This window comes from Cyclopterus lumpus, chromosome 3 (assembly GCF_009769545.1).
Source record: "Cyclopterus lumpus isolate fCycLum1 chromosome 3, fCycLum1.pri, whole genome shotgun sequence".
In the NCBI taxonomy this organism is placed as follows: Eukaryota; Metazoa; Chordata; class Actinopteri; order Perciformes; family Cyclopteridae; genus Cyclopterus; species Cyclopterus lumpus.
Window position 1 is genome coordinate 5,074,691 of NC_046968.1, and position 16,073 is coordinate 5,090,763.

General features: G+C 43.4%; 1 protein-coding gene across 1 annotated transcript in view; it reads right to left on the reverse strand.

Annotated features, from left to right (window-relative positions):
- Positions 1-16,073, reverse strand: part of si:ch211-186j3.6 (neural-cadherin) — a 272,276-nt gene that overhangs the window by 114,818 nt on the left and 141,385 nt on the right. The window contains exons 16-21 of the mRNA XM_034527653.1: positions 13,524-13,667; positions 5,837-5,957; positions 5,421-5,583; positions 3,846-4,514; positions 1,326-1,517; positions 139-582 (exon numbers count right to left, since the gene is read on the reverse strand). Coding sequence (XP_034383544.1) covers positions 139-582; positions 1,326-1,517; positions 3,846-4,514; positions 5,421-5,583; positions 5,837-5,957; positions 13,524-13,667 — 1,733 coding nt within the window. The remainder of the gene's footprint in view (positions 1-138; positions 583-1,325; positions 1,518-3,845; positions 4,515-5,420; positions 5,584-5,836; positions 5,958-13,523; positions 13,668-16,073) is intronic.

Below are 16,073 nucleotides of genomic sequence, written 5' to 3' on the forward strand. Positions count from 1 at the left end.
TGGTTTGCTACACTTCAACTTTTCTTATCATCCAATGGAAAACAATTCTCCTTTGTTTCCTCCTGACTTTTTTCACCTAATGATAGCATCAATATGTTACACGTTAAATTGAGATGAAACCCAATCAAACCTACGTACCTGAGGTCCGGCCACATTCTCAAAGACAATTGGGGTGTATGCTGCCTCAAACTCCGGTCCGTTATCATTTACATCCAACAGCGGCAGCTGGACTGTGGCGCTGCCTGTTAGAGGTGGAACCCCATGATCAGTCGCTATGACAACCAGGTAATGCTGCGATATCCTCTCCCGATCTAGAAGCCGAGCCACAGAGAGTACACCAGACTGGTCAATGGTGAACAGCCCATCGGGATCGGAGTCCTCCGTAAGGCTATAGGTGATGTCGCGGTTCTGGCCTGAATCGGAGTCACTGGCCACCAAACGTGCCACACTGGTTCCCACGTTGATGTCTTCAGGTAGTGGGGCGAGAGCCAGGAGGTGTGGAATGAAGACAGGAGCATGGTCGTTATAGTCCTCCACCTCCACCACACAGTGCAGAAGGCTGGAGAAGTCCAGGTCCTCAACCTAAGACAGGAACCTCATTTAGTCTCACATGTCATTCAAGTGCAGTATAGACAAGAATACAACGTATAGACATCTATCTTATCAGCCAAATATCTGCAATGTTTTCAAGGCAGTAATTACCTCTGCCAAGAAGGTCACTCACTGTTTTTGGTTTGGTTTGTTTGTCTATTTGTCAGAAGGATGACTAAAAAACAATTGGCCAGATCTCCATGAAACTTGGTGGAAGCGTAGAGCATTGGCCAATGAAGAACCAATTCAATGTTGGTACCTTTTTGTCCCCCTCACTTTTCTTGACATTGCACGAGATCCGTCATTTCTGTGCCCTTCTTGTTGTGTTTGTAATAAATTGAATTTTTTGTCCTAACATATCCATGATTTTGTCCACGAACAGTAGTGATCACCCTCACGTTAGGAACTATTTTTTTTATTGTTTTATACCTTTGGCTATAAAGCAATATGACACCATACATACATCTATGTGGATGAGTGTGCCAAAGCTGATTTTATTGTATCACCCTATAGAATTTCGGATTATTTTCCAATAAATACCTCTCACAGCCACCCATATGGAACTTTAATGTTCCTTGTCTGTAGCTGACATATGATACCTCCTGCGTCTTCTGTGGCTGACTTTATAGTTATCTTCACAGAGACAGTATTTGTTGTCGCTTTTAACAGAGGCGGAGGCTGATTTGTGCTCACTACAGAAAAAACGCTGAAACAAAGTAACAGCTTTCACGTACCTTCAGTGTGAGGTTAAACCTCTGATCGATGTGTCGTTCATAGTCCAGACGTTTCTTCAGCCTCAGGGTGCCGCGCTGCTCCTGCTTGTGACTGACCATATAGAACTTCTGCTCTTGGTCTCCAGCCACAACACTAAAGGTCAGCTGGGCATTTTCTCCAGTGTCTCTGTCCTCTGCCATGAGCTCCAGGACCTTAGGACAAGCAACAACATCATGTGAATATCTCATTTGGGATTGTTGGCTTCTTACATTTTTGATACATTGATTGAAATTACTAATGTGCTGGTGTATTTTTGATAATAGCAGAGTTTCAAACAGACCAGACAATGTGCTTTATATTTGCTATCAGCTTGTACTATGGCAATATTCTGCTATAGATTAAACTAAATTATTTAAACATTCTTACCATTAGGGAGTACAAAGACAGCTGGTGGTATCTCAAGACTATGAAGTTGTTATAACTAACATGCTAAAAGCAATGGCTTTGCCAACCAACCAGCAGACATGTGTATCCCGCTGGAGTATTGACTGGTTACCTGATGTAGGAATACATTTACAGCTGTTTCACAAATATATTTTAGACTGGTCTGTGGATCAGATTAGTCAAAAACAAGTCAGACAATTTCACACAAATAAAGACTGACTTATTATGAGCCTAAACTGCCAGCCACCCTACTCTACAGTCAACTCAGAATCAAGGGCCATGTTACATTACATTACATTTAGCTGATGCTTTTATCCAAAGCGACTTACAATCATACACCGTAGACACAGCTACGGGGAGCAAATCAGGGTTAAGTGTCTTGCTCAAGGACACATCGAGTAGAGCCGTGGCGGGATTGAACCGCCGATCCTTTGATTGAACCACAGTCAGTGGTTAGCAGTTTCCTTAGTAAAAGTCAGTGTTGATGCCAGTGGCCATTCTCCCAGAAGGCTAATGTTGGATTTGTTGAATTGCTCCTGAGAGCTAAGCAGTTGGACTATGAATGTTTAAAAAAAAAACTGAATACTCGACTGAAAGATGGCACTTGAGTCAATGTTGCTCACCAATCACAAATCCGAGTTTTCTTCTGCGTTATTCTATCTATTTACAGTTTCAGGTCAACATTTCTGCAAACTATTTTGTAATGGTGGTCCATTGGGAAATAGTTTATCTCACCATTTATCCCCATTAAACCCATTTATCTCATGAACAAAGATGTTTGAGACAAAGACCATAACGTGGAGAGCCGTTGAGGCCTTTTTGAAAACAACCAAGATGGCTCTAGCTGATGTGGAACTTTCTCTCGGGCATAAGCGTCAGTAATGAAGAAACTGGGCGGTATTTATTCTTGCTAAAAGATCTACTGCACCCTAAAGCTTTCCTTGAGGGGCGCCCTGGGGGAGTGAGCGCTCCATAAACTTTGTTTTGGAAAACATTCATTTTAAATGGGTGCCCTCGGACCCTCAGTATTGTTGTCATTGTTTTCCTTCTTAAAACTGTGTTCAAGAAATCACATATGCTACAATAAAAATCAACGATACAACACCCTAAAAGATTCTTTCTTTCACTCAGAAGTGCTACACTTGTTGTAAATAGGAAGCTTTCCTGAGTTAAAGGCAGACTATTGACTTATACTGCCTGTAGAGTTGTAAAAGGTTATTTTGATTTACATAAAGGAAGTCTTATGTTTTAAATTAATACGTAAAGGAAGTTATGATAATTAATAGGGAATATTATGAAGAATATTCTGGAAGAATGTATTATAAAGCACAAGATGATCACTGTTTTATTATTGTAACTGTATGTATTGATAACCGTATGGTGCATGAGAATGAATGGTAGTTTATTGCTTAGAAATGTTAGATAAAATTGGAATGCGGGGTGGGAACCCGTGACGTTACTTTATTCTGAAGGCAAGATAAGAGGTTTTATTCTGAAGGGTCTTGACCTGAAAGTGTGGCGTTTGACCCCGTCATCTTTGAAGATGGCCTTAAGCCAACCAATGTGATGCTTTGTTTTACCCAGTGAATTACTAACATTTGAGTTATTAAAGATGTGACTGGCTACTAAACACAAGAGGTTGTAATGGGTTTATGGGTTCTCTTTTACTTTTTCTTTTGGCTTGAACGGACTAGACAGTTAACTGATGCACATGGAGAAGATTTTGGCGTAAGTGTTATCAGTCTGTGGACGTTTTGTTTCAACCGGCCCCACCATTGTGAACGTATTATTGTCTAGTAACTTTTGCCATTAAATATTGTTAAACTTTAACCGATCGAATCCTGAATTTCCTTGAGCCCGAGACGTCCAGTAGCAAAAATCGTTTCATGCCTTTGATGTTTTTTTGTATGCCACTGTTGTGCATTGTCTTTTTGGGAGATATTGAATGATGAAGTATCCCATCATTCATCAACAAATGCTATGTTTACATTTGCAGAGATCACTTAAAAGAATTTAGAGAATATGTTTCTAATAGCTATATAAAAGAGGAGAATAAAACTGGTGCTTCATTAACGTGGGAGCTCCCTCCGACCTACCTCTGCATTGGGCTCTGCATTCTCAGAGATCCTTGCCAGGCAGGAGTGATCAGTGAATCTTGGAGCATGATCGTTCACATCCTTAATTTGTATGGTCGCAGTTCCCGTTCCCGTCATCCCTCCCCCATCTCTGGCCTCCACAACCAGGAGGTAAGACTCAACCTGCTCCCGGTCCAGACCGTCCATGGCCACAGAGATGGTCCCTGTGGTGGGGTTGATAGTGAACATTTCCGAGAAGGTAGGCACTACTCCCACCTCGATGTTAGTGGAATCTAAACTACCCATAATCCTGTAAGAGAGCACGGCGTTCTGCCCCACAGCCGAGTCATCCAGGTCGGTGGCTGTCATCTCCATTACAGACGTCCCCACGACCGAGTTCTCGGCAACGTCTCCGTAGCAGCTGGGGGCACAGGTGAAGACGGGCGCATTGTCATTGATGTCCCAGACATTGATGATGATATCGGTGAAGCCCGTCAGACCTTCGCCGCCCTCGTCCGTGGCCAAGACGACAAAACGCCACACGGCGCGCTCCTCGCGGTCCAGGGTCCGCTGGGCGTAGATCTTGCCCGTGACCTCATCAATTATGAATTCACTCTCGGCACCTTGGCCGTGGAGAGAGTAACGCAGGGCCTCCTGGTCAGCATCCTTATCCGGGTCAGACGCCGTCACCTGCGACATCAAAAGGCACAGCGAGACAGAGAGGGTGAGGAGAGTATAATCCTGTTTTCTTTTTTTTTAAAGACACTATTTAATTATTGAAATGCTGCTGACTTGATATCTTGACTGGAGGCACTTCAAAACTGCTCTGTGCAGGTATGAACACTCTGATAGTTAAAACCTGGCAGAGATTCATCCTCCTCAACCCCGACCCCCACCTCTCCTCTCTTCTCCTTCTTCTGTCTGCTCCTTCTCACTCATTCCAGACCCATTGGCAGTAATTACACCCTGGGCAGGTAATTGCGGAGTGATGTTCAGCCAAAATTAACTTGTGTTCTTTTAAAAGAGTAAGACATATGCAGAGTGCAGAAACCCCCCTAATGTTTCTGCAATGGCTCAGTGGCTGCAATCTACTGGTAGCTTGGTTAGTTGTTAGCCAAACACAGCATCCGATCTCAATGTATTATACAAATGTATATGTTTAGGTCTTAAAAAGCCCCGTTCCTCTTTGTTACCGTTGCTGCGCCTGTCTAAACTTTCCATTTCCACAACAGGAAGATTCTTGGACTGTTTTAAACAATGTGCCCTTGATTTCAGACAGAAGTAGACAAAAGCAGCTTATTATTTCTAGCTTGTGACTGGCAATACATGCATGGTATTGTTCTTAAAAGGCTGAGGCTAAAGCTTGTAATGCAGTGTATAACTATCTTAGCCTAATGTGACAAGAATAAGGACAACTGATAAACTCTTCTTCCCTTCTAGTGTAAAACTGGCTGCCATTGCCTCCGTGCTCTTTGACAAACGAGTCAGGTTAGATGAATGCTTCAGTGATAACACAGACATCGTGATCAGTAAACAGGACCGCTGAGGGTTTTTGTAATCCCCTATCACGCAGCTGAATTACGAATGGGAGTGTACCTGTAACACAAACACCGGAGAGCCATCCAGCTCCTCCGTCACGCTGCCGTAGTACTCGTTAACGGTGAACACCGGCGCCTCGTCATTCTTGTTCACCACGTTCACCAACACCGTTGCGTAATCCTCCCACTTCCCATCTGAAGCCAGGACATGAAGCTTGTACCTGGGCAAAAGTTTCTGCGTTATCAGGGGGCTTTCATGAAGTAACACTCGCTTTGAGAAGTTCTAGAACAATTACAATACTCAGGTGTAATTGTACCAGGAGTGGAGTTGAAAGCAATAGCATTAATAGTGCCAGACAAAGAAATAAACACGTAATACAAGAAGGGGAATGCAACCATATATTTGAGTTGAAATCAACTTTAAAAAGTAAACATTGGTGCCTCAAAGGATTCCTCCTTGGGGTGTGTTCCTACCTTTTGTTCTGTTCGTAGTCCAGAGGCTGGGCGATGAAGATAGTGCCCACCTCTGGTTCCACATCAAACACCCCTCCCGTGTTCCCTGATGTGATCTGGTAGCGCAGCTTTGCGTTTCCACCTGCAGAACCGGAGAAGATGAAGGTTACACGATGAATGACATATAAATGAACCTTCGTTACTGACAAGCAGAATATGGATTGTAAGTCTTGTTGGGTGTAAAGAAATAGGCCAGGAGCCTTATCTGCTCTATTTGTATCACAAAAGGGCTTTGGTGGATTGGAAGTCCCCAGCCAGCAGTCCATTGCTGTTGGTTCCTACCAATCCACAAATCTGTCTCCCTTAACTGAGAACGATAGCATCAGCCCAGCTGGTGGACTGGATTCAGACATTAAGTGTTTGGTGAGATCTGATTGTTATGAGTCTTGAAACAACAGCATTGGCAATGATGAACCTATATATATAATAAATATCTGAAGAAGTAAACGTTTAGAGCTGTGCACAGAAAAACTAAAGTGTCCAACGATTTGCATTTCAATGAATGTCTATCCCTTAGGTTTTTTGGAAAAAACCTCAATGAATAGGTTTCTTAGTTACACAAATAGAACAGACAAAAAAGGTTGTTTCAACTGGCATCTTTGCAAACAACACAGTTAGTCGTCTGCTGACTAATTTGCATCCGTGCTCCCCAACTAATACATCTTTATAAGTATGAGATTTTAAGTGGCGCTTTAGGACCAGACACATTCCAAACTCAAAGTGGATATATTTAAGGTGTTATACATACAAACAACGACAACGAAGATTTTGTATAGCAATTAAATCCAATTCACAAAAAACTTTAAATAATTGACTTTACTTTCATAGCAAATAGGAGTTGCAATCATTATAAACCATTATTAGTACATCAAGAATCAATTTGATAACAGTAAGTGGGCTTAATTGTATAACACAATACACCAGTTCTGCTGCTAAGGTTGTGTCTGGACGTTCTGAAAATGAATTACCATTCAGACGTAATGTACTTCTGACTTTTTAGTCATCAAAAAGCTGTGTTAATTGTGGCTGGTCTTGAATAGCAGAACATCACTAGAGGCCTTCCCAGTGGGGTACCTGCGAGGTCCTGTCTTCGGCTTCATTCATCATAGTTTCATCCCCGTATACTACACCGAGCTGTATTTAGAATTGAAGAACATTACAAGTCCTGTTAAGTTACAAGTGATTAAGAACTTGCATCTTTCTAGCCGGTACAAGTGCCAATGCAGAAGTTGAGTTATTGGGAGAGGAACGCAATTGAATTTCAACTTGATGTTGTTTACATTAACTCATGGTATTCAGAGATTCGTATACAAGTACCATTTATATAGCTTCCTGAAAAAGATAGAAGCCTGGATCAGTGTTGAAGAGGCTGTTGAGCATGGCACATGGTGTGTGCATTTTAAATCAGATCATCTCCAAAATGTCGGTCAAACTACAAGAATGATTAAACGCAACAGTAAGCAGCAATTCTTCATTAAAAAATAAATAATCCATTGTTCCAAGCAATTTAAAATCATATTGCCTTGAAGTTCCCCCACCCCTCATCTCGAAGGTTCTCTCCCCACCTCGCTTAATAAGGTTGTTTTTTTAAGCTGTGCAAAGCAACTTTAATAGTCCACTGTATTATGCTGATCAACAAAATGTTCCCCCTCAATGCAATTAGGCAATTACTGGTAAAGCGAAGGTCTGCATCTCAATCACCAGTGCATCTACCACCCCTGATGGTAATATGAAAGGGAAAAAGGAGAAACCTCTGAAGACAAGATGAGATCCGCAGCTTATTAGCAAGATGGAAGTCAAGGAAGGAGAGGGAGAATGCACTAATCCAGATCGTTTTGTACCGTCTGTCTGTTGGCATTTTAAATGAGACATTTGGGGATATATGCAATCACATCGCTGTGTTTTTTTCTCTCCTAGTTTTCACGATCTCTTAAGTATTCAGAAAACTGCTGAGACCCAACGGACAAAAGACACAGCGCAAGGCGTAATACAACTGTTAAAGTAAACAAACAAATGGAGAGAAAATTCATGTTTATTCCCAGTTGTCCCAATTTCAAAACTCTTTCCATCTCCGGTGGTGCTGTGCTTTACTAAAGCTGGAGTATGAGGATGAGCGAGCAGGGAGGGAAAAACACAGACAGACACACATGCACACACACACGCACGCACGCACGCACACACACACACACACACACACACACACACACACACACACACACACTGGACCATCACTAGTCCAACCAAGAGTGAACCTATGTTTACAGCAAATGTGCTTTTTAATTGTTTTAAAAGAAATTGCCCAGAGGGGACTGAGTAATGTTTATCAAAGGGCTGACTTCAGTGGAACTGTCTGTACCTATTATTTCACTTAGTGTTAGTTTCCACAAAGACTTTCTATGTTTCTTTCAAACATGGATAATTACATTTTATATTAAATGTCTCTGTGATACAAACACTAATACCAAGGTATGCAGTATTAGCAACAACATTTACTTTATATCGTCTTTAATTACATAAAACAACTGATTTCAACAGTGCATTAATTTGAACTTTGTCTTCGGGCTGATGGCCACTATGGAATAAATGTTTTGTGCTGTAATGACATTACTGCAGTACAGCAGGGCGCAAGAAACCGCCAACCTACGGCCAACATAAACAATGCAAGGCTTACTTTTACTGGTTTACAATCTTGTGCTGGACAGTTACGAGAACACAAACATGCAATCAATATCAAAGTGGCCTTTAGAGCAGAGTCAGAGGTTTTTCCTTCCAGTGTTTACTGCACGTCTTTTATAACGTTTCATCACATACAAAAATGAAGGCTGAGTAGCGCATATATAGTGCTTTATTGTCAAAGCGAGGACTGCTTGAGCAAACCCATCAACAGCTGGTCACCTGCTGTCACATAACAGGAGTTGACATCTTTTGGACAAAACCACTGAATCCATTGAATCTTATGCAAGTCTAGATTTATGGCTGCTGCCCTGTGTGAAGACATACACAGCATAGAGGTGAGAATCTGCTACTAAAAAGATTTTCAGTGGTTATGATAGGAGCATGATTCTTAAATATATATGATAATCTACGGAGATGATTCACTGACATGATTACATATTTAAATTCTAAAGCAGGTCTCTGGATACCCTGGAGTCATTATGAGCTGGGTCATCAGGTTAAACATGTGAAGTTATCCAAACCTTCAAAATCCTGCTTCTACTTCGTGGTGTATACAAGGACTGGCAACAGGCAATTAATTCATGCATCTATATATGTTGGCTACATCAGCTGTGCAATATGTAAACATTGTCCTCATTACTGGCATCATGACAATTATCCTTCTCTAATCTAATATCTTCCTCCATCAACCTAACCCTCTGTACGCACAACACAAACAGAAACTAATTAAACATACACACACGTTGGTGCTTCCTGCATCTTGCCCAGTTGGTGGTAACAATCCTTTCCCGGACTCCAGCAGGTTTTTCACACTCGCACAACAAAGAAAGCAAATAGGCGTCTATCATGATGTGTATGTAGCGGCTCAGGGTTATTCATCACAGGTGCACAGCCGGCCTCTGCACTCCACTATTTAGGTATTATGAGAGTTACACCTTTCTCTCTGCTCTTCATCTCCACAGACACAATGCGTCCTTCTCCTCCTTTCCTGCTTCTGTATTTCCAAGACCCCCTTAAAAATGGACACATCATGAATTTAGGCTCTGTGTGTGTGTGTGTGCGTGCGTGTGCGTGCGTGTGTGTGTGTGTAGCAGGTACACCAGGGCCGAAGACACAGCGAGTTCTATTGGTTTAAATGATGATGACAGCTCAAAGTGTTGGTACCATTTTCAATCCAACACTGACTTTCAATTCCTCTATATTATTTTACACAAGGATATTGCTTCACAGTCGGGAGTAGTTGAGTTTTCACAGGTGAACCATAACAGTCACATAAGGGACACCATATTTTTATCCAACTTAAGATAAATGGACCTGTACTTATAAAGCACTTTTCTAGTCTTCTGACCACTCTGACCACTCTAAGCACTCTAAGCACTTTAACACTACATGACATCATTCACCCACACAGCTACAGGAGCAATTCTGGGGTTAAGTGTCTCGCCCAAGGACACTTCGACATGGGCTAGCGGAGCCGGGGATCGAACTGCCGATACTCTGATTGAAGGAGGACACCACTGAGCCACAGTCACCACCAAGGTAGTGCCTGATAATGAGCGGTACGTATTGTTGAACTTAAGGTGAAACTTATTGAAGTCAGTGAAGGCAGCTCACTAATTCAAGTGCCAGGATGGACACTTTTCATCATGAGTAAAGAGCAATAATAAGTCTGAGCAGTTTTGTAATGAGTCCAAGCAAATTATAGTTGAAATGTTTCCTTTCACGCTTCACACTCACACTTTGCAAATTAAATTAGATGCACATGCAGTCATGTTTTTTTCACAAGAGCAATATTTTTTTTATTCCCCAGAATCATCACTTGAACTGTGGCCTACTTCACATCAGAATCTTGGATGTGCTTTGATATTTAATATGTCCCTTTTTTCCCATTAAAAAAAAAGTATGGAAGCGCTGAAGAAAAGGGAGAATTATAAAAATTGGAGATCCATTTTCTGAGTTGATTTCTCTTCTGTGTAATAACCTTAATAAAAAGTGAAAAGGGGTTGTTTTTAATCTTCCGTAAAATAGTTGATTAAAAATGTTTGCCAGGTGTTGCCAGTATTCTATTTAAAAATGATTTTATTTTGTATCATCTGTAAAGAATAAAAAAGTTTAGAGAGTGATTTTTAAATAGTCAATGCTATTGTAATATTAATTTCCACAAGAGGCTAAAAAGCCAACCAGTACATCAGGTTCTAAATATTACCTTTTTATCCATGAGTTAAAATGTCTCCATACATTCGAAACAAAGGGTAAATATATTGCTTGTCAGCAAATCATGTATCATTACTGTAATGTGGATATCAATGTATTATATCCTGTACTAAACATTAAACATGAATGCTTCTCGTCATATTCAGAATGTGGGCTCTTGTGGTTTCAACTGCCAAAAACGCCACCGGTTTCAGGAATAAAAACATGAATTAAACAAGGATCTTATGAAGATATTCTTCGCAAAACATCTGAGTAATTCAGAGTAGATGTGTGGTTGAGGGATTGCCTCCACACAACTCTCAACATGGCAATGGCTGAAAGGGCAGCAGGCAGCCAATGGTGCTAACAGTGCTGACAATGGCAACAGTGCTGATGGAACTAACTGAAAGGTGGGTGCTGCGCTTCTTTGATGAAGACGTCGGCCGGGACGGCACGATCAGCCTTACCTGCCATCATTACTCCACGATACATATTTACATAGCAAATAGTTGCTTGCTGCTATATTCATATTCTAATTGTCACACAGAAAACCTTGAGGTCATGAACACAGAAGAGGACAACTATTGGGACCAGATGTAGACAATGGATATCCGGACCATTGCCTTGCCCCTCAAGACTTCCGTAGGTAAGTGAACAAGGGAGTGTCGGGCTGCAAATCACTGACAAAATCAATCAGAACCAGACTCAGGTAGAAAGATAATCACTAACAAGTGCTGCGCTGCGTGCAACAAATGAGGAGCAGAAGAAGACTACTAGCAAGGAAACATCCAATGCTGGATTTAAAATATTAACGAAAATGGCTTCAAACATTGTTTTTAAGAGGAAGCAAACAGATATAACATGTGTGTTAGACCTTGAGGATACACTGAGTGAGTTTTGGTGAGTACCACTGATTATAAATCGAAACTCTGATTGTTTTCCAGAAAACTCCACAGGGTACCTTTTCAGGCTGCTGTATTTTCAGCCTCACCACTCAAGAAAGCCCAGAGCAATTTCCAGCTAAAAGGCCCCGATGAACCCACTACACAACCTGTCTAGCAACGGATGGCATACAGAAACAGGAAGCTCAACATGTTAGGTGGAGGTGGAGACAGAAGGACATGGAATGTTGGACCCCTAAATAAATGTTAATGTTGGTCTGTGTTGGCCGGGGAGTAAGTGGGCAATCGTTTGCCAACAACTCAGAAGCAACAACTCATGTTATCGAGTTCACTCTGTTTGGATGGATACACTAAGAGGTATCATCCCTACTTTATGTCTTCTCTGCTCTGATGGCATGACATTTTCTTTAAACCCTCATTCAGTTGTATTTTGAAGCCTGTTGCTGTCACCCGTCTGTTGTGCAAGTCACATGATCATGTTGTTCATCTACATTCATTGTCCATCAACTTTGACTATGTTTGGGGATCAATTGATGTGAACAAAGAGTCCGCCTTCCCTCATCCCATGTCCTGTTGACATGCCAGTCAGTCGGTTCCAGGACGCCAGGACCAAAGCCAGGTCTCTGTGGAGAGGTGGGCCCAACAGTCTCTGATCATATTGCTTGGTGAGCCTAATGTCCTTTTTCATCTATCTATTTTTCCAAGCAAACTGGAGCACTTGAGGAGCTACGTGCAGCTCGGGGCGTGACCTAAAGAAATTAGCGTGGATACTGCAATATCATCAGTTATATCAAACCTGGAGTTTATTTCTTCATTGAAAGAGCAAAGAATGCCACTGAAGACTTCTCTAAATGACACAAAAGATGTTTTTGCTCTACTCCCGACTGGCCGCAATAGGAGTTTAATTGACAGATGGGTCATCCAATCACCTCACAATTTTGTTTCTCTGTCTTCTCCTCCTCTGATAGTGGCCACGAAAAGTATCTTGAAACGTGCCGCTGCAGGCTAAAGGCAAGCCAAGCGTGTGTCGGCTTTGATTTTTTAAAAATCAGTATTTTCTCTGTAGATGGCAGGGGTGGAGAGAAAAATAAACACTTGAAATGGATGAAAAGCAGGATCGAATCAAAAGCTCATTTCAATTTTAGATTTAGAATTGAAATTGTAACACCTAGGACACACTACATTGAAAAGCCTGTCTGTTGTTACGAGCTCTAAATAAAAACTGAATCTTGTGCTGGATCAGCAGCAATGAGTGTGAGACCAAAGGGGTACAATATGCACGCTTAAAGTACGAGTGGTTTGCCCCCAGGATTACAGCGCATGATACTATCGAGTGGATACAGCCAAGTGGAGACTTGTGCCACAATACACTTGGACTGAATGGAGTCCACTGAAGCAGTTGACTAAACTCACCCCCACATCCTCAAACTTGGGCTAAACACTGTTGCAAAAAGGAAAAGCACCGCTGTGTCAGAAGATTCCAGGGTCCTGCACTAGCTGCAGTTGGCAACATCCTCACAGTAAGAAATGTTAGAAGACACATTGAAAGTTCACATTTCAGCACTTCAGAGATTCTTTTTTTGCCTTATCCAGCAAAAAGTTGTATTAAATGGATTCTTCTTAAGTGGCTGATTCAAACATATTGCTTCAGTTGTCATGGCTTCATGATATGTTTTGTGGTGTAAACCGTCAGAGTAAAAAGGGGGGAGGGGTGTCAAATAAAACAAACAGCAGTGAAGTGAAAAGTTATTTTCTCTCTTTCTCTTAAAGCATTGTACCAACTCAGCCATCAGTACTAACACGCACACGCACACACACACACACACACACACACACACACACGCACGCACACGCACTCCTTTATCCATGCCACCCACCTTCGTCCCCATCGTTGGCACTGACGGTGAGGATGGCGAAGCCGACGTCAGCGTCCTCGTCGACATCAACTTCATAAGACGCCTGTGCGAACGCTGGCTTGTTGTCGTTCACGTCGCTGATAAAAACGCGAACATACGCTGTGTCTGAAAATAAAAAAAAGATGAGAAAGAGAGAGAAAGAGAGAGTGAGAGAGAGAGAGGAAGAAGGCAATCATAAACATGAGGTTGTTCTTATTCTGTCTAGCGTGAACGTGAACATCTGTCTGTCTCTCTCTCTCTTTTTGGATAGCGACAATTTAGCCACTTTTCAGCAGCATGCACGCGGACATGAACACACGGATCACGTTTCTTCACGCACACAGACGGGAACAAAAATAACATCCAATATCTGTCTTCCGTCCACCATTGACTGCCACTTTCATGTTACATCTTCCATACGTCTCCACTATTTCCGACTATTTTACCATAAAATCCGGTCGCTTCTTTTTCCTCCAGCATTCAACTGTTGGCTGAAGCGGTGTACAGAGCACCCTGAGGGTGGGGGGCATCGGTGTGTGGCTCAGGAGTTAAGTAAGCAACCCAACGTACAAAGCTCGCTTTGATATCGATATCGAAAACAGGCGTAATCTGCAATACACGCTTCAAGATCCATCCATCCATCCATCCATTATCAGCCGCTTATCCGGGGGTCGGGTCGCGGTGGCAGCAGGTTCAGCAGGCCGACCCAGGCTTCCCTCTCACCCGCAACACTTTCCAGCTCATTCTGGGGGATCCCGAGGCGTTCCAAGGCCAGCCGGGAGATATAATCCCTCCAGCTTGTCCTCGGTCTTCCCCGGGGCCTCCTACCAGTTGGACGTGCCCGGAAAACCTCTAATGGGAGGCGTCCAGGAGGCATCCTGACTAGATGCCCGAACCACCTCAGCTGATTCCTTTCGACACGAAGGAGCAGCGACTCGACTCCAAGCTCCTTAACCTATCTCTAAGGCTGAGCCCGGCCACCCTACGGAGGAAGCTCATTTCGGCCGCTTGTATCCGAGATCTCGTTCTTTCGGTCACGACCCAGAGTTCGTGACCATAGGTGAGGGTTGGAACGTAGACCGACCAGTAAATGGAGAGCTTTGCCTTCCGGCTCAGCTCCCTCTTCACCAAGACGGACCGGTACAGCGCCTGTTTTACTGCTGCAGCCGCACCGATCCGCCTGTCGATCTCCCGCTCCACCTTACCCTCTCTCGTGAACAAGACCCCGAGATACTTGAACTCCTTCACTTGGGGTAGGCAGTTTGTCCCCACCTGGAGGGAGCAATCCGCCGGTTTCCGGCAGAGCACCATGGCCTCAGATTTGGAGGTGCTAACTCTCATCCCTGCTGCTTCACACTCGGCTGCAAAATGCCCCAGTGAATGCTGGAGGTCACGGCCCGAGGAGGCAAACAGGACCACATCATCCGCAAACAGCAGAGAGGCGATCCCGAGACTCCCGAACCGGATCCTCTCCGCCCCCTGGCTGCGCCTAGATATCCTGTCCATGAAGGTCACGAACAGGACTGGTGATAAAGGGCAGCCCTGGCGGAGGCCAACACCCACCGGGAACGTGTCTGACTTACTACCGAGGATACGAACACAGCTCCTACTGCAGGCGTACAGAGACCGGATGGCCCGGCCAACGGGTCCGGCACCCCATAATCCCGCAGCACCCCCCACAAAAACCCCCGAGGGACCCGGTCGACAGCCTTCTCCAGGTCTACAAAGCACATCTAAACTGGTTGGGCAAACTCCCAGGACCCCTCCAGTAATCTTGCGAGGTTAAAGAGCTGGTCCACTGTTCCACGACTGGGACGGAATCCGCACTGTTCGTCTTGAATGCGAGGTTCGACAAGTGGTCGGAGCCTCCTCTCCAGCACCCTGGCATAAGCTTTTCCCGGGAGGCTGAGCAGTGTGATACCACGATAGTTCGAGCACACTCTCCGGTCCCCCTTCTTGAAGATGGGAACCACCACCCCGGTCTGCCAGTCCATGGGCACTGTTCCCGACCCCCATGCGACACTGAAACGCTTCAAGATAAGATGAATTATTTAAGCCCGGGTGGAAGAGATGGTACACAGTTCAGGGGCAGAGATAGCAAGCTAACGCAGCACTTGGAGCTGTAAAAAAACAAAACAAAAACAGTGGCATAATAGCAGGGTTTTGTTCATAATCTGTCAGAGAGAGAGAGAGAGAAGGGGGTAAGGAGAGATGGAGGAAGAACGCATAACAGTGGATCAGTGGATGCAGTAGCTCATGCATGTTGTCCCACTTCCAAAGACATGTATGTGTAAAAATCACACCCTCCAACCCAACCCTGAACACTAGCTTGTACAGTAAGTAGTGAGTCATGTTAACCGCCTTTGAAAGAAGTGTTTATCAAGGTATTTACAGTATCTGCCCACTTGACACCATTCTGCTCTCTCTATTTTGCAACTTGGTGCTTAGATGTTTTATTCAGATTAGAGTTGCACTCTGGAGCTTTGGAGGTTGCCAGTATTGTGTGCATTGAAAAAGCAAATGTTTTTTAAT